The sequence below is a fragment of the Phaenicophaeus curvirostris genome, chromosome 23 (genome assembly GCF_032191515.1).
Source record: "Phaenicophaeus curvirostris isolate KB17595 chromosome 23, BPBGC_Pcur_1.0, whole genome shotgun sequence".
Classification (NCBI taxonomy): domain Eukaryota; kingdom Metazoa; phylum Chordata; class Aves; order Cuculiformes; family Cuculidae; genus Phaenicophaeus; species Phaenicophaeus curvirostris.
Genome location: NC_091414.1, coordinates 5,269,635 through 5,287,820, shown reverse-complemented (window position 1 = coordinate 5,287,820; position 18,186 = coordinate 5,269,635). Strand labels below are relative to the sequence as shown.

Genomic DNA, 18,186 nt, shown 5'->3' with positions numbered 1-18,186 from the left:
GTACAGCCCAGAGGTCTCCAAGCCCTCACCAGCAGCTCATGCTGCTTTGCCATTTCAGTGCCCCCACTAGGGCTCATCTCATCCTATTGGCTGTGATTAATAGCAACGCCACAGACATGAGCAAACAGCCCCAAGTACTGTGAGGCTAATTAACGAAGCCCAATTAATTCTTCAATTGTATGCTGACAGCTCAGACTGCACCAGTGCACCGGGCTCTCCCCTTCCAGAGACCTAAGGCAGCTCAGCTGATGGGTTTGGGGGGGCTGCCTGGAGGACTCAGCAAGGATGCCAGCACTCAGAGCATCCTTCAACAGAAGCCACCAGCCACCAAAATCCACAGCAGCGCTCCAGAGGCTCTGGCATGGCCATCACATCACCGTGCAGAAGCAGAAGAACCAGGTGGGGAGGCCAGGGGAACACACCAGAGATGTTGGTGGTGATCTCAGTGAGTGCCGTCTGGCCAAAACCCTTGCCGGTGCGGGCCCGGACCGAAAAGAGGTAGGTGGTGCCGGGGTGGAGGTTGGAGAAGACATGGTAGGTTTCATTGCGCAGTTTGGAGACGGTGCGCCGAGGGCCGGGCACGTTGACTGCTGGGTCCGAGGACTCGATGCTCTGGTAGCTGATCTGCAGGGACAAGGGCAGAGCATCATCACCAGCAGCCACGGGAGAGGGGAGAGACCCCGGATCCAAGCAGGGGAGGGCTTAAAGGGATGAATTCAGAGGAAGGGATGGTCACAGGGACAGCCTGGAAGGCAGACAGATTTTAGGATAAATCAAAAGCAGAAAAGCTCTTGCTGGATACAAGTGGTGAATCTGAAAATAAGACTCGCAAGTAGGGACAGACTCTGCATGCAGGAGATTGAGAGCAGGCTGGACCCATGCTCCAAATGAATGACTCGGGGGGCAACCCTTAATGCCCACAATCGAAAGGAGTAGTTGCCCCAGATCTCCTCCAAGGGACCCTCTCACGTCCCTGTGGGTGCCACAGCAAGCCAGGACGCACCTCGTACTGTGTGATGAGGCCGTTGGGCTCCACTGGTTCCTCCCACTTCAGAAAAATCATGTCCTCCAAAGGGGTGAAGGTGAGGGACTCCGAGGCGATGCCACCGGGTACTGGAGATGGAAAGGGGACATGCTGAGATGCAGCAAGAAAACAGGCTGGAAAGAGAAATCCTCCAGGAAGCCTCACCAGGAGGCTGCAGCAGCTTTCTCCTGCTACCAAGCCACCACATCCCCTCTGCCACGTCATCCAGCTCCAGCGTGGCACCAGATGAGGCTGGTGGCTCTGCTCCCCAGGGCAGTGACACTCCTGGGCCCACTGGTCACACTTTGCCATGGTGGGAGCGACGTCCCCCCACCTCAGCACACACCCCACAGGTACCGTTTCTGGCATTGCCCCCGATTTCTGATGGCACAGCAGCAAATCCCTGGGCGCTGTCACCAACAGAGCTCATCTGATTCCACCAGTGCATGGAAACAAAAAAACAAATCCCCTTTTCCTGTTCAACCCAACATCCCCCCCGGAGCCACCAGTATCCTTGGGAGATGTTGTCTGCAAGAACATACTCGTCTGCAGACAGGCTTGACATGCCCCAGCCTTCACCTCTAATTAACACCAGCAACGTTAATAACTGCAAACAATAACAGCGATCGACAGCGCTGGGATCAATATTTGCTTCTTTACCATGGCTCGATGGAGTCAACGAGGAGGACAGGAGAGGCAACAGCTCAACAAAGACATGATTCACCAGAAGAATCCTCCACCATGGGGTTGAACACGCAAACCCACACCCTCTTGTTGCAGAGGGGCGTCAGCTCTTCCCCTCTCTTTTCCTTTCTTGCAGCTTTTGTTCAGATCCAATTATGGGGCCAAGAGAGAGGGATCGCCTTCCGCCTGCTTCCCACCATGCAAATACACAATTTCCACTTGATTTACAAGTTAATTTAATCAGAGATGCTGTGTCCTACACATGTACACAAGGCGCTGATTAAATTGGTGGTGAATTACAAAAACCTTTAGGGCAGGACTGCATGTACCTCTATAGATATTTACATCTATAGCCTACACATTTATATATCATAGAATCATTACAGAATCACAGAATGGTTTGGATTGGAAGGGACCCAAAGCCCATCCAGTTCCACCCCTGCCATGGGCAGGGACACCTCCCACGGATCAGGGGCTCCAAGCCCCATCCAACCTGGCCTTGAACCCCTCCAGGGATGGGGCAGCCCCCACTGCTCTGGGCAGCCTGTTCCAGGGACTCCCCACCCTCACAGCAAAACATTTCTTCCTAAAATCTCAATCTCCCCTCTTGCAGCTCAAAACCGTTCCCCCTGGTCTTGTCCCTGCCCTCCCAGATCAAGAGCCCCTCCCCAGCTTTCCTGGAGCCCCTTTCAGTACTGTGAGGCTGCTCTAAGGTCTCCCCAGAGCCTTCTCTTCTCCAGAAGAATCCATGGTCACCAACCATGGATTACCAACCATCCCGAGTTCCCTTGGATCTGTATGGGGCATTGAAAAAGGAGCCAGGAGGACTTTGCACAGGGTCCAAGTGGGATGCTGTGAACAACATCTTTCCTTCAGCCTAGTTATTAATGTCCTAGAAATGGATCTTCCAGACCCAAACCAGGGTTTGTCACTTGGGAGGGGGCATCCTTGCACTGGGACCCTGCCAAGAGAAGCCCCAGCAGATGCTGCAACCAACACTGGCCTTGTGCCAAAACACATCACCATTGAGGGGCTTATTATTAATAAGCCTTTGCCATCTTCATTTAATTGCACGGGCTACTGCTCATCACTCGGCTGTGAGATCTTAAATCCTCATCACCCTCTAAGGCAGGGACACTGGTCCAAGCTGGGGCATCGTATCTGCAGTACATCCTTAGGCAGGTATCCACCAATCGATGCCACCTGAGATGGAATGTATCCATGGCCCCAGGTTCAATCCAAGGGGGAAGCCACAAGCTCCAGTTAATGAAGGCATAGGGAAAGCAGCTGGAGTGATTACAGCATAGCAAAAAACATCTGGAGCTCCTGTATTAATATTCAATAGGAAAAACAGCTGGAGCTGTCACAGTGCAGTGAGAACAGCTGAAGCAATTACAGCCAGAAAATAAACCATCGGGAGTGTGAAGCTGGGTGCCCCCGGTCAGGCAGGCTCGGGGCTGGGGATACAGAAAATGCTGATGCACAGAGGAAGGTGCTGGATTTAGGCTTTAGAGATGAAAATAGGACCCAGCAGCCCTCCTGGCTCTGCTCCAGCTCTGCAGGCTTTGCTTTCCAGCCTGGGAAACGGGAGCGATGAGCAATGCACACACAAAATCTGAACGTTTCGGTGGGTCCCAATTCAAGGAAGAGTCCAACGCTGGGGGATTTCATGGCAAGCTTCTCCTCAAGGGCCATCCAGGGGTCAGGAGCCAGCTGGATCCTTTGCAATTACCAGTTCTTCCACTTTAACTGCTGATTCTTGATGCTGAAAAGTGCTTTGGAGATTAATTATATTCTTGCTTAACAGTAAGCACCAGTGACTCTGCGAGAGCCAGGGATGCTCTGGCCACAGTCAGCACCCAGCACCCTCCCCAGGGTGCAGTGGCTCCTTGGAAGCCCGAGTCACTGCTGCCCTCCACGGCCCAGGATGAGGACCACAGGAGCAGATATCAGAGAAGCAGGTTTGAAGGCTGCCCAGCCATCCTTGAAGGCAATTGAGCTGTCACGGCACGTGGTGGTGATGCTGATGGAACAGTGAAGAGGACACAACAAGCAGAAGGAGTCATCAGCAGGAGCTGCCAGCCCTGGATGTTGCCCACCACTGATAGGTGGCACTGGAGCCATGGAACTGGCTCAGCCCTGTACCTCCTGCAACGTTCGCTGGATCCCCGGAGCCCAAAATGACCCAAGCACACTGCCGAGGAACATGGTGCAGGGTAAAACCAGACCTGGGAGACCTCTCCAGTGGCCCTAGCTCCAGAACGTCCTCAAGGAAGGGCTGCGCAGGAGCAAGAGATACCACCAAACCCAGGAGCCTTGGAGCAATGCTGAAGTCTCCAGGATGTTAGTCCTGCTCAGGAGCTGGCAGTGGGGACCGAGCGCTGGGGTACAGCCAGGAGGAGGTGTAAAGAAACAGCTCGGTTGTTCAGCATTGCTAGTGAACAACTATAGCCAGGCTCCCCTTATCAACACACACTCATCTACACAACCTAAACCCACTCAAAGAGCAAACTTCAGCAGGGAAGAGCACTGGGGAAGCCGAGCAAAGCTGTGCCAAGCCCTGGTAAACAGCACTCTCCCAGGAACAAAACATCAAATTAATCAGTGACTGAGCAGACGAAAGATGTTACCTAAGTGCAAAACATTGATTGTTTTAATTGTTGCTGCTGAAGGCTTTGGATCCATGCTAAGGGATGAGCAAGGATGACTTATACTGGGATAAGTCAGGCATCAGCCAACTCTCACACCTTCTATTGAACAGGGGCATGGCTAAAATGCCCTGCTCAAAGATGACAGCAGTGTTTCTGCAGCAACATCCCTATCCAGTCTCACCCTCCAAAGCTGCTCCCAGCGTTTTCCTTCCCCAGCTGCTGCCATTGCCCCTTTCCCCACCTCCCCTTGCGCAGCCCTGAGGCTGCAATGGCCTTTTCATCTTCTCATTCGCGTGATGGCCACAGGAGATACTCCCATCATGCCGCAGGCCAAGAGCCACAAATGTTCACCATGCCACAGGAGACATCCCAACAGCTCATCAACCACAGAGTCCTATTTTGGGGGATGATGGACCTCCCTGCACAGACTCACCATCCTCATCCGTCTGGAATACCACCTCCTTGCCCTCCTTGCGACCCTCAGGATTGGAGAGGATAAGCTTGACGTGGATGTTCTTGTAGGGCAGCAGGTTTTTGATGGTGTAACGGTTGGCGTTCCGCTCCATCTTCACACACTCCCGGAAGGTTTGGTTGTGGCCGGTGCCCACGAAATAGCGGTAGCAGAGCGAGACGGTGTAGGTGTGACAGCGGGTCAGGTTGTAGCCCAGCGGCTCCCATTGCAACGTCAGCTGCCTGGATTGGATTTCAGAGAACGCCAGGCCTTTGGGGGCCCGCATGGGCTCTGTTGGGAAAGAGAGATGGGCAGAGATGAGTAATGAAGCAAAACACTTCATGGGTTTATGTGCACTATCAGGGAAAGCCCTTTTACAGTGTAGGAATGGGGTGGGTGATTGCATAAGGCAACCCTGACCCCAAAACAGGGAGCAGCCCCAGCATAGGATCCTGATGCCCTGCATACAGGCCTGGGGACATCACTGGGGTTCAAAGCCACCAATATCATAGGGACAGCAGCTCCTGTTGGCTCATCTTCCCCTGCTGAGGTGAAGCCGGGTACCAGCCCCGCTCCCCTGGCCGTGGCAGAGCCACAGTGAGCACACCGCAAGCATCCACACCGCGAACAATCCCAAATAACCAGATAAGCGTGCCTGCATGAGGGGAGCCCTTGCATTTTCATCAAGCCCGTATCAGGCTCTTGAAAGGACAGAGTCCAAATGCCACACTGAGAAGGAGTTTAATTAACTCTAATTGCCAATGGAACAGGAAAAGACGGGTTTAACAAGGAGCTGAGCTCCGTTGCCAACAGCACACGCACACAGCCCCCAGCACAACCACAGCCAGGGACATCCCCCAAGCTCTGGTCACTCCCTCTTGGGATGTTGAGTCAGACCCCTCCAGAGCAAACAGACTCCCCTGCAGCCCCACGGTGCTGGAGAAGGTTTCTCCCCATCACCCCCCAGCAATGGGGACACCAGATCAGCAGCATCGTTGCACCATGGTCTCGGTTGGGACATTTTAACAGAGACAAAGCTCAGCTCCCCCTGAATTTCCCCCCAGACCATCCCTGTGCACGAGAAGACAGCTGCCCCACTCCCAGCCAAAGCCATCAGCCTTCCAGTGTTGCAGAGGATTAACATTGTTTTAGAAGAAATCTTTTTAGACGCACTAATCGTTCAAAAGCAGAAACCGGAGAATAATCTACAGCTCCCTCCAAGGAGGGAATGAGCTGGGAACCTCTCTAGGGACAGCCAAGGGGCTGATCCTCAGAGACATTGGGTTGGAGATTTGGGGATGCCCTGAGCTCAGTCTGGCCCTGAGCCTGCAGCCCCCACAGAGATGGAGCAGATGTCTGCTGCCAGCATCTGCCCAGCTCCAGGGATGGAAAAAGGCTTCAGGCAGCTGATAACTCTGCATCCTGTTGCTGTGCCTTCCTGCACTGAGGTTGCACCCGGCTGCGGCTGACTCCAATCAGCATAAATGCACCGCCCATCAGAGCATTTTTTGGCTGGATTTTCAGGCCTTCTGCACAGGCTGACTGGGCTGGTTCAGGATCTAGCCCAGCCCATGCACCCTGCTACCCTCCAGCCATAATCACAATGTGGGTTTAATTAGTGGTCCCTCCTGAGATGCTGCATGCAACTGCCTATGAAATCAATTAGAACCATAGAACCATAGAATCACCAGGTTGGACAAGACCCACCGGATCATCGAGTCCAACCATTCCCATCAATCACTAAACCATGTCCCTCAGCACCTGTCCACCCGTCCCTTAAACCCCTCCAGGGAAGGTGAATTAAAGGCAGATACATCAGGGGAGCGATGCTTCAGGATCCTGGACCACACCAGCAGATGCCCCCCTAGCACCCACTCAGCCCCAGAGGCTCAGGACCATTGAATTACAGAATGTCCTGAGTTGGAAGGGACCCACAAGGACCATCGAGTCCCTGCACAGGACACCCCAATATTCACACCGTGGGGTTGAGGGCATCGGCCAAACGCTGCTGGAATATTGTCAGTCTTGGCACCATGACTGCTTCCCTGGGGAATGACATGGCAGGGGACCTTGTCCAAGGCCACCCAGGGTGGTCAGGATGCAGCATGGGACCCACCTGCACACTTGGTGCGGCTGATGAGAGGCGGCCCAGGTTTGCCGGTGCCCCCCTCGCCAGGCCGGGTGAGCAGGACGCTGATCTCATACTCCGTGTCTGGATCCAGATGCCAGAGCTTATAGGTCTGCATGTTGACGGCGTGGACCTCCGACCAGGGCCCCGAGGTCATGCGGTACTCGATCTCCTTGCGCACTATGGGGCCATCGCCAATGATGGAGTTGGTGTTGAGCTGGATGATGAGGTAGGTGGAGCCAGCCCGGAGCAGTTGGGGAGGCGCGATGGGTGTGGGGGGCTCTGGAAGAAAGTGGGAAAGGGCAGGTGGAGCATTCCCTTCTAGAGCAGCTCCACAGCATTCCCAGCTGTTACCTCCCAACCCCAGCACGGTCACAGAATCACTAGTTTGGAAAAGACCTACTGGATCATCAAGTCCAACCATTCCCATCAATCGCTAAACCATGTCCCTCAGCACCTCATCCACCCGTCCTTTAAACACCTCCAGGGAAGGTGACTCAACCCCCTCCCTGGGCAGCCTCTGCCAGGGACCAATGACCCTTTCTATGAAAAAATTTTCCCTGATGTCCAGCCTGAACCTCCCCTGGTGGAGCTTGAGGCCATTCCCTCTCGTCCTGTCCCCTGTCACCTGGGAGAAGAGCCCAGCTCCCTCCTCTCCACAACCTCCTTTCAGGTAGCTGTACCTTGACACCAAGCAGTCCTTGACACCAGTCCTAGAACTGAAACATTCACATCTCTTCCCAAACAAAACCCATCGCCTCCAGGTCACAGCACATAGGACAAAATCAGATTCCCCACCCAGAATACATGAGGATTGACACCAAAGCAGAGGAGGACACCATGAACTTCAGTTCATGCATTTGTGTTCCATTGCTTTTAGTGAGGCTTTAAAAGCTTCAATAGGGTTTCATCTGATCAAACCTTAATTATCTTTTAAGATACACTGCCCAGCATAGTGCTATACAGTTTCACCATAATTAATGAATTCCCACCTACTCCAATCAAAAATAAATGATCCAAAGCCACCAGGAAAGGCAGAACTATCCACTCATTTGCAGTGAGAAATTGTGATCCCACCACCCCTTGCATCCCACCTTCCTCTTCCTCTGCAAACAGTGGAGCACAAATAGCCTGTCCATGACCCAGAAACCCGGCGATCACCCACCTTTCACAATGAGCTCAGCAAAGTTGGAGACACCCGAGCCACGGCTGGACTGGGTGACGCAGCGGTACAGGTCCTGGTCCTCCTTGGATACCTCGTCCAGCTGGAAGGTGGCCAGGAAGCGCCGGTGGCTGATGTGCTTCACGGAGGCAGCTGGGACCACCTCGCCGCTCTGCCTCTGCCCCAAGGGAGAGACGAGACATCACCAGGAGGCACGGTGTGACATCCAAAGCCACCAAACACATCCCCAAGTGATGTGTGCTTAAAAGGCAGTAGGGGTATTGCCCTTCTTCCCCTGCCCAGTGGTGCCTCCTCTGGAAGGGAAGGTGCAAAGATATTGCAGAAGCAACGCGTGGGGTGACAGTGGAGATGATGCTACTGCTCACCTGCATGAGGAACCGCTCAGCCTCAGAGGCTTTGCCTGCAGCCACACACTGGAAGGTGGCATTCTGCCCCGCGTTGACCTCCACATCGCCCAGGCGGGAGAAGTGAGGCGCTTTCGCTGCCAACGGACACAAATGAGAGATGATGAAGCAGCCGAGCTCCACGGGGACCCATGGTGGCATTCCCACAGAAATCCCACCGCACCCCAAAAACCCATCCGGGATGCTGGGGCTGGAGCGAAACTCCAGAAGTGCTCATTCTTACAGCTCAGCCTGCAGTCAGGAATTTGTTCCCATCACCATGAAATCATCCAGTGTCTCAGGAAGAGATGCAGCCTTTCCCCTCCAGCATCCTGCAGTGCTGCTGCCAGATACAGGCTATGGGGTTGATACAGGGAGAGCTGATCTCCTACCGCCTCCCTAAGCCTAGAAGAAATCTGTGCACCCCAAAAGCCAACGTGTTGGGACAGCTTGGGATTTCAGGTCTCCACCAGCCTAGTTGGTTCCTCTCAATTAGGGTACTCAGGTTACATGGTCAGTCTACACTTTTCTGAGGTTTATAAAAGCCTCAGTGATGGAGATGGGGAAAGGAGCCCTGGAGGCACCCAGGAGACAGAGCTCCACCACTTCAGGTGATGACGGGACATCCAGGCTGCACGCTGCCATCAGTCCATCAGCTCTGCTCTAACCAACCCAGCTCTGAATGCAGCCCAGCTCAGCAGCACCCACACTCCCCATCACCATCCACCCTTGGATCCCATCCCATGACACTCACAGCACGGATAATTCAAGACCAAAATGTCATCCAAGCCAAGATAGCCCCTGCGCTCGCTGGAGACAACGGCTTCGAAGAGCACCTGTGGCACCAAAGAGAGGGGTCACCACTGCTGGGGAGTCTGGGTTGCATGAGGTGGGGTTCGTGCTGTGCCAGGGGGCTACTGGGACTCACCTGGTACTCGCTGGGCCAGAACAAGCTGACGGCCAACTCTGCCTGGTGCCACTGGCGGCCGTGGGAGCCGGAGGTGTTCCAGACAGCACTGCCCACGGGGCCCCCCGTCACCCGGACGTAGGCGCTGAGGGTGCCGGGGCTGTGGCCATCCCGGCTGTACATGAAGTAGCTGAACTGGAGGCAGTGGGTGTCGTTCTCACTCAGCGTCTGGAAGACCAGGTGAGCTTTCTGGCCCGGGGCGTGCTGCGAGGAGTTCACCATCAGGTAGGAGCCTGCGGCAGGAAGGACAAGGAGGGAGAACATGGAATAATCCCCCTGTTCCGCATCTCCTAAGCTTTGCTGGCAGGGATGGAGCGGGTGGAGGATGTGGGATTGCAACGATGCTTGGGTCTCAGTGGGTATCACTCCATGCTGGCCCATGAGGACGTGCAACACAGCAGCCAGGGACCCGAGATGGAATCAGTGTTGGATGCCTCTCTGGGTGGCAGCAGGACACCAAAATAGGACCCAGATGCCCGACAAGGAGGGAAGGGTCAGACCCGCTGCCTCCAGGATAAGCTGGTCATCCCAAGGCGCCAGGGTTGGTAACGGCTTTGATGCCACAGAAGAGCCTCCACCTGCTTTCCTTTAATGCTCACAGCTTCAGCTGCATCAACATTGCCCTCCCCGGCCGGGCCCCAGCCGTTTCATTTCCATTCCCAGAGCTTCATATCATTTACCACGCAGTTGTTGCTGAGTTTAAACTGCGCTCAGCAGGTGCTCGCAGAGGGAAAAAACTGCTCATCGGCTTAATGAGCAGCAGGACCACAGCTCTATGGGATCCCAGCCCCAGCTTCCCACCTGTAATCACTGCAGCCCACCTCCCATCACCCAAAATCACCAGCAACCAGATCAGGAATCTCAATGTCCCAGTGCAAGCCCAAAGCCGCACTTATAGAGCGAGCAGGACGAAATCCCAGAGGAGATCCTAAAAGCAGGATCCCTCCCTGTCCCCCACACTCCATCCCAGGCAGTCTGGAGGCAGGAGGATGATGCAGGATTCCCAGCTCTTCGTGGGAGCTCTCGGAGCCATCCAGCACAGCCAAAGGCCCAGGAGACAGGGTGGATGGGAAGCTGCTCCATCAAACCTTCCCTGTCACCAAAGGCGAGGGCATTATTAATATCTTTTCCATTTTAATAATGGCAGAAGCTGTAAGTAACAAAGCTGGCCCATTTATTCAAGTCTACCATTGTTTTTGTGACAGTAGGCGCTTAATTATTAATAGCTTTCACCGCCAGTTATTTAAACGAATTCACATGCTTTCCTTCTCCCATCAGCTCCAAGCAAGCAGGCAGCAAGAAAAGCCTAACGAAGGCAATGGGGGATTGTGAGGGGCACCCACTCATCCCCCCTAGTGCTTGGGAGCTGTGCCTCAGGGGACCCCAAAATACCCAGGGGGTCAGAGCATCAGCTGGGGAGACACAGAGCCGGGTACCACAGTGCATTCTCCGGTGCATCCTTCAGGGATGGAACCAAAGCAGGGGAAAGAAATCACTGAAGAGCAAAATTGTCACCAATCCACGCAGGCACACGGTGCTCCCAGCCCCTGGGGGCAGATATTCAGGGGGAAATAAAATGGTAACAATTTATTTTCTTGGATTGAAGCACAGCTGCATTTCACCAACAGAGGGGAAAGCACTATGCCCACGTTTCTTCTCTTGTTTTCCCTTCTTATTTCCCCCAGCAAAATTACTTCTGCACTAACGAGATCGGCTCCATTTGGTCCAGGCGACAGCACGGGGACATCTCCCAAAAGCCACCTCCGCCCGCTCGCTCTGCCAGGCTCCCATTAACAGAGTCTCCTTCCTCCCCTCCCTTTAAAAACAAACAACAAAAGCCAGAGGACCAAAATAAAGAGACTCAGACTAAAATTAAACCACCAACAAGTTATTTTCAAAGACAGTAAATGTCCCTTAAGGCCATCACGGACACAAACAGGCACCAATCCATCCCTGCATCACTCATCTGGCAGGGTTTCCCCCATGTGCTATTCTCCCCCCCCCCCAACTTAATTTTCTTCCCAGTGTTGCTACAACAGAGAAAGCAGGCTCCCACCGCTCGCTTTTGTGCTAATTATATCCTCCTCCCCTGTAAATCTGTAGTCTCAGCTCCAAGCCCAGGGTATGGGTTGTGCAGTTTTTAATGCAGGAGACGCAGAGGTGCTTATCCCCAAACTGGGGTGCTGGATCCTTCACCGAAGCATCCCCAAGCATGCCTGGTGGCTAGAGGGTTACAAGCTCCCTTGGCAGCCCTGGGCTTCACCTGGGTGATGTTTTTTTTTTTTGTTTCAGTGTTGTTTTTTTCAATGCATTCCAATAGAAAAGCAGCACAGCCCTGCCCGGGTGCTCCCAGCAGCAGAGCCAGCTACTGACAAGAGGGTGACAAGCACACCACCCCACTCCCAGCACCCACCCCACAGACACCAGTCAGCTCCTCCTGGTCTCTCCATCCTTGGAGAATGCTCCTAGGGAGATGCAGCAAGGACTTGAGGCTCCCCCAGACCTCTTCCACTTGTTCCCCATTAACCCATCACTACTACAAGGGTTCCCTCTGTGTCCCCCCCACGACTGGTGCTCAGATTCCACCAGGACCCAACAGATTTCCTAATCAGAGCTATGCAAACCTTCCAATTCCAGTTTTTAAAGCTCAGCTTAATTCCCACTAGCAAAGCCAGAGCTGAGGACACAGACGAGGGAGCATCCCAGCCCTGTTGTGTCCCAGAGCCAGGGGGAGACAAGCAGAAACACTGCCAGCAGCTGGAGGCTTGATGCAATATCACAGCTCATCAGCACAGCTGGGTTATTTTTGAGCTCTATCCATATGTTGGCATTACACAGCAAAACTCTGCTCCAAAAAATCATGATGGAGAAAATTTCCAGTCCTCCCGCAAAATGGGAGCCACAGAAAGAGCCCCAGGGCATCCTCAGTTGAGACTTCAAACCAAAGGATGGGATTTGGGAACACAGGGATACCAGGCACACACAGAGACCGTGCTTCACTCCTTAATTGCTTCCTCTGATCCTCAGTTTAAGGTTGGTTTGAATCAAGATGCTGGTCCAGGCAAGCTGTCACCCCCTTCGTCACCACAAATAACAAGTGTCCCCCCCAGCTCAGCTGCAGCAACATGGTTTAATTTAGTTTTCTGGTGGGCTTTTAGAGCAGAGCTCAAGTGTTCTGCAGAGAAAGAGAAAAGACTCAAAGCACTAAATAATATTTCAATCAAACAAATGAAAAGAGAAACCAGTTTCCAGCAACGTTCCCTACGGGAAAGCCATCAGTTTGTTACACACAAGTCAACAACGAGGTTTAAGCTGCAAAATCAGCCCGCAGGGGCTGCATGCAGAAAGCCTTGTACCCATCCTAGCAACATCCTCATGCTGGGTCTCCAGACTAGTTTTCCCACTCCTGGGATCCTGAGCCCTTCCTTGGGATTCAAATCAAGTCTTCAAGGATAACTTGGCACTTCCAATAACCTTGGCTGTGAATCTGAGAGCAAGGATTTTCTCCCCAGCTTCGGGATGAGCCCTGCTCACCCACAGGGAAGGAGCATTGTCCTTCCCAAGCTGCCTGCATATCCCTCTGGGAAAAACCCAGAAGAGCTCAGAAAGAAGAGGAGAGAAGCACCCGCTCCCCTGTCTCACCAAATTTTTCCTCCTACAAAACTACTGAGAGATAAAAATAAGACAAATCAAAGAGCTATCAAAGGCAGTGAAAGGCAGGCAGGCAGGGAGAGGAGCCAAGAGACCAGGTCTGCAGCAGCTGCCTCCAGCAAAATACTCAGAAAGATGAAGCCTGATGGTGCCTCCTTGTGTGCTGGTTTTTCTTCTTGACGTGTCAGAGCTGGCACGGGATTCAGATACCCAACTCCTCATGAGCTCCAGGACAAGCATCTCCCAGGGGAGCCCCATCACTGACGGCTGATCTCTCCACGCAGTCCTCGGACAGACCGGAGCAATTCCCCAGGAGCCAAAAATCAAGCTTGATTTTTCAAGGTTTTTATGGATACACAGCAGGAGCCAGTCAGGAAGCAGCGCCAGAGCTATCAGCTGAAGGAGAAACTCCTCAGAAAGGATGGAGGGACCTCAGAGCTCATCAGGGTGAGGACAACAGCTCGGTCACCCCTGACACAGCCGCACCAGAGCATCGTGATGCAGCTGCACAGAGAGCACAACAGCAGCTCTGGGCATGGAGGGAAGAACAAAGCAGGGAATAAAAACAACACACAAATATAAAGTTTTAATATTTTTGAGTACAGCTGTACAGAGTGGGAGAGCCTGGATGCTCTGGCCCCCAAGGATGCGGCTGCAGAGGGACAGGAGGGCACGCAGCCTCCACAGGGAGCTTCTGCCAGTTTCTCCCAACTCATCTCCTTTAAATTTCCACATGCGAATTGAATCAGCAACAAAAAGAGGTGCATGCAGGTCTTCTAGGAAGACCCTAGGGCTCCACAGAGCGTCCCTGTCCTCCAGTGGGCATCCCACAATTTGGTAGGTGGGAAGACAGGGACCCAACCCCAGCTTTGCTCTGTGCTTTAACCTGAACCTGCCATATCCAAATTCATACAGGGCTTAAGCTGAACATTCTGCTTTATTCTAATGTTCCTTAAATAACCTTAACTTGTGTTTCATCCCAGGAGCTCAAGAAATTGGACATATTTCACTCCTCTGTCCCATCCCTGCCTGCTGAACCACCCAGTCTCCCTCTCCTCAAAAGGCTTTGGGATCCAGCAAAATCCTACAAGCCTTGTAGGTGCTCAGCAATGCCAAGTGCTGCAGAGCAAGGCACACGTTGTCCCTCCTCTCCTCACCTTCAAAACAGTGGGGATATTACAAATATTGCAGGGTCTGAAGGTAGGTATGGACCAGCCTGCCAGGCTGAGGCAACACATGAGCAGGAGGAAAGCACGACCAAAGCATCCAGGGAAGGAGTTATTTTAGTGCAGATACAGTGACAGCGCATCCTCACACCTGCCTTACCTGGAGCCCTGCAACTGCTCCTTTAAAAAACATAAAGGGTTGGGAAAAAAAATATCATGATTGCTACGTGGAAAAGAACCATCCGTTGCCTTTAGGTGAAAGGGGGAGACAAGTGAAGATTGGAAGAAGGAAAAAATACCCCAAATCAAGCAGAGAAGCAAGTAGAAAGAGGGACGCGAAGGTGGAGGTGGGTGGCCAGCAGCCAGCATCCGCTCCAATAAATCCTACGCTCCTTGAAACTGGCTGATCTCCAATAAAAACTCATTTTAATCCGAGAGCACGAGACTCCTTTGGAAAGTGCTCCCTGGAGAGGCCCCTGTGCTGTGAAATACTCTTCATCCACTGAGCTGCTGGGGAGACTGAGATGCATGATGAGGCTGCAGGAGCCTCATGCAAAGCTCCCCATGCATACTGGGATGAAACTACACAAAAACGGGGTTCCTGCACCCACTGGGTGCCCCAAGGCTGTGAGCAGACAGTGTCTCCCTGCACCTCTGCAGCCATCCTGCCACACAGGGTGGGTATTTAGGGGAGCCCCTGGCTACAGGGATGAGCATTCCTTTGGGGGTCACCTTCGATAAGCATCAGAGACAGGTGCTCTCCCCAGGGGCCAGACCCTGCGATGCTCCATGCTCACAGCTCAGCCCCACAGCATCCAGCCTGGGACAGCAGCAGCATTTCCCCATCGACTCGAGTTTCTCTCAAACTTGGGGCTTGGAGCCCCTGACCCAGTGGGAGGTGTCCTTGCCCATGGCAGAGAGTGGAACTGGATGGGCTTTGAGGTCCCTTCCAACCCAAACCACTTCATCATTCTATGAAAGTCCCCATCTCTTGCTAAGTCACAATTATTTCCTCTAGCAGGGGCAACAGCCCCCATTCTGCTCAATCTCTTCAGCCCCTTCCAAGCCCCCAGGCCTTAAGTCCAAGCAGTTTGCTGAAGATTTTAAATTACAGCTGAAAACCAAGCAGAAAATCTAACTAATTACAGGGTTCAGACCCTCCATCGTGTGCTATCTCAAGCCCTACTCTGCTTCCCTCCTCTCTGCCCCAGGACCCATCCCCAGGACACAAACAAATTAGGATAGTTCAGTTTAAAGAAATTATTTGGACAATCATCAAGAGAGAAGCAGGTCAGCAATCCCACAGCCAGGCTAAGGGTTGTTCTGCATTTGCTCAGGGCCCAGGACACGACAGCAGAGACAGAAAACGAAGGAAAAGACGATGGGGAAAGGAGAAAGTAAAGGCAGAAGAGAGTTAGCAGAGGGGGAAAAGCCAAATTAAGCCCTGGCATGAACAAGGTATGAGATAAGCAGCTGGGGGCTGATGGGGCAAATAAGGAGTTTTCTATAAAGCAGTTACAGAGTTAATTAAAAAAGTCATTATTATTATCAAGCTCTAAACCAGCTTTTCCCTCTTTCTGCCAACTTCAGTGTGGGACCTGACCTCCAGGCTGGGCAGGAGGAGCTGGAACCAGCTGTCGCGGAAATGAGGAGCATCTCAAGCTGGTGCATCTCACAGAGCAAATGGGTACAGGGACAACTCAATGGGGTCACAGCCAGACATAGTCCAGATAGGGGAGCAAGCAAAGCCCTCGGATGTCACCCACGCATGGTGCCCACATCACCCCCACAGGAGCAGGGAGCTCCCTGCGGCTGCCTGGCTGGCTCCGCTCCCCCAGCAGAAAAAAAAAAATAATCAAAAACTGGTTTAGAAGCACCAAGATAGAAAAAAAGTCTATTTACATTTTCCTCCTTACAGTCCCCGAGACTCCAGGGATGCCTCCAACTCACAGCCAGGAGCCTTTCCCCACACTTGCAAGAGCCAGAAACACATTTTTTCCTTCTTTTCCACATCTCCCAGAGATGGGAATTTCTCACAACCATGTAAAAGCAGCACGAGCTTTCGCACCAGCACGGAAAGAGCAGGTGGTGGCTGCAGACCCTGGGCAAGGAGAGCAACTCCAGAGGTGCCCCTTTTTGAACAAATCCGGGTGCATCCTGGCTGGCAGCAGCTGCAGATACCGCGCTCGATGCCAGATGGGGAAGTTAGCATTGCCAGAGATGCTGCCGAGATGCAGGAACCATAGAAAGCCACCAGAGCTGCTGCCATCCCACCACTGCAGGCTGGAAGATGCCGTGGCAGAGGAGACATGTCCCCCCATCCACCACCCGGGGAACAGTGCTGGGGGTGCCTGGGCTGCAGGTAAACACAGTGACAGTACAGGTCACGTACAGAGGGAGCAAAACTAGAAATCTTGGCTCTCCAACCCAAAAATACAAACCTGGATGGTTTGCAAGTTCAAGTGGATTGGGGTGACAGAGGGCTACACCCCACCAAGGCAGTAACATGGGGGCTCAGAGGTGTCAAGAGCCATCAGATGTCCCTGCTGTGCTGTTAAACCTCCTCTGGCAGCAGCTGCAGCATCCCCTGTCCCCAAACATCTTCCCCAGGGCCATGCAGCATCCTGCAGTGCTGAGGACCAACATGGCTCATCACACCCTACCCACACGACTGACAAGTCAAGCCTAAAAATGCTGAGGGAATTAAACCACGAGAAGCCAAAAAGACCAGCTCTGAGGTTCAGGGTTGAGGTGCAAAGGTTCCCAGAGACATGGAGGGGACAAGCACGGCCCCACTAGGACCAGGACTCACCGTGAGGCAGGTCGGCTGTCAGATGTGGCATCATATAGCTGCGGATGAGCTCCCACCCAAAGTCATCGTCCTCGCCGTGGCTGTATTCGCACTCATTCGGGTCACCATCCTCCTCGAAGGTGCAGCCAGCTGTGTACAGAGAGACCCATCAGTCCCCGCTGAGGCACTAGAGTGACTGGTTCCTCCCCAGAAGCCCCTCCCAGGATGGTCTGTTGCCCCCCAAAACACAGGGGACCTCAGACATCCCTCCACATGCACCCCAAGCAAGGATATGGTCTTGTCTGCTTATCACAGAATGATTTCAGCTGGAAGGGACCTCAGCCCATGCAGTCCAATGCCCTGACACAGGCAGGGACACCTCCCAGTGCATCACGGTGATCAAAACCCTGGCCTTGAACACCTCCAGGGATGGGGCAGCCACCAGTGCTCTGGGCAACCTGGCCACAGCAAAACATTTCTTCCCAAGATCTCATCTTAATCTCCCCTCTTTCAGCTCAAAATCATTCCCCCTCACCCTATCCCTGCATTCCCTGATGAAGGGCCCCTCCCCAGCTTTCCTGTATGCAAGGGAATCCTAATCCCTATCTCTCCCATTCAGTTCTCCCATCAGTGAAACGAGCTGACAGGTCTCAGCTCCGGTAGAGATCTCTGTTGTGGGAGCAGGATGCAGCTCCCAGCTTTGCTTCCCAGGGACCACACACCCAACGGGGGAGGTTTATCCCAGGAAACAGGCACTCGACTGCAGTTGTTGCACAAAGATTCAAAAGACCCTGTGAGAGCTCCTGCAAAAATCCTGCTTTGCCCTCAGCCCATCCATGTGCATTTGACCCCGACCTCTTGGAGGTCTATCCAGTGCCTGACACAACAGTGCTAGGTGTCAGCCAGAACCTCCAATCCCCCACTGCACCCCTACAAATGCAAGTGTGGGCTGGCACTTATCTTGTGAGGAGGGTCAGGGGTGGGTTTTATCCTTTGCAACGGGCAAAACTGAAAGCCCCGCATCACCTCCCCATCTGTAAGATGCTCGGCTGAGCAGGGAGAGTCAGAACCAACGCCAAGAGATCACTTTCCCTCACATGTACCGAG

The 18,186-nt window shown here is 53.3% G+C and overlaps 1 protein-coding gene across 4 annotated transcripts in view; it reads right to left on the bottom strand.

Annotated features, from left to right (window-relative positions):
- The window catches only part of PTPRU (protein tyrosine phosphatase receptor type U), a 76,176-nt gene that overhangs the window by 38,315 nt on the left and 19,675 nt on the right, over positions 1–18,186 (bottom strand). For all 4 annotated transcript variants that reach the window (XM_069875203.1, XM_069875204.1, XM_069875206.1 and 1 more), the window contains exons 2-10: positions 17,101–17,229; positions 9,433–9,704; positions 9,259–9,340; positions 8,487–8,602; positions 8,104–8,278; positions 6,927–7,220; positions 4,793–5,101; positions 1,004–1,113; positions 423–624 (exon numbers count right to left, since the gene is read on the bottom strand). In XM_069875203.1, coding sequence (XP_069731304.1) covers positions 423–624; positions 1,004–1,113; positions 4,793–5,101; positions 6,927–7,220; positions 8,104–8,278; positions 8,487–8,602; positions 9,259–9,340; positions 9,433–9,704; positions 17,101–17,229 — 1,689 coding nt within the window. The remainder of the gene's footprint in view (positions 1–422; positions 625–1,003; positions 1,114–4,792; positions 5,102–6,926; positions 7,221–8,103; positions 8,279–8,486; positions 8,603–9,258; positions 9,341–9,432; positions 9,705–17,100; positions 17,230–18,186) is intronic.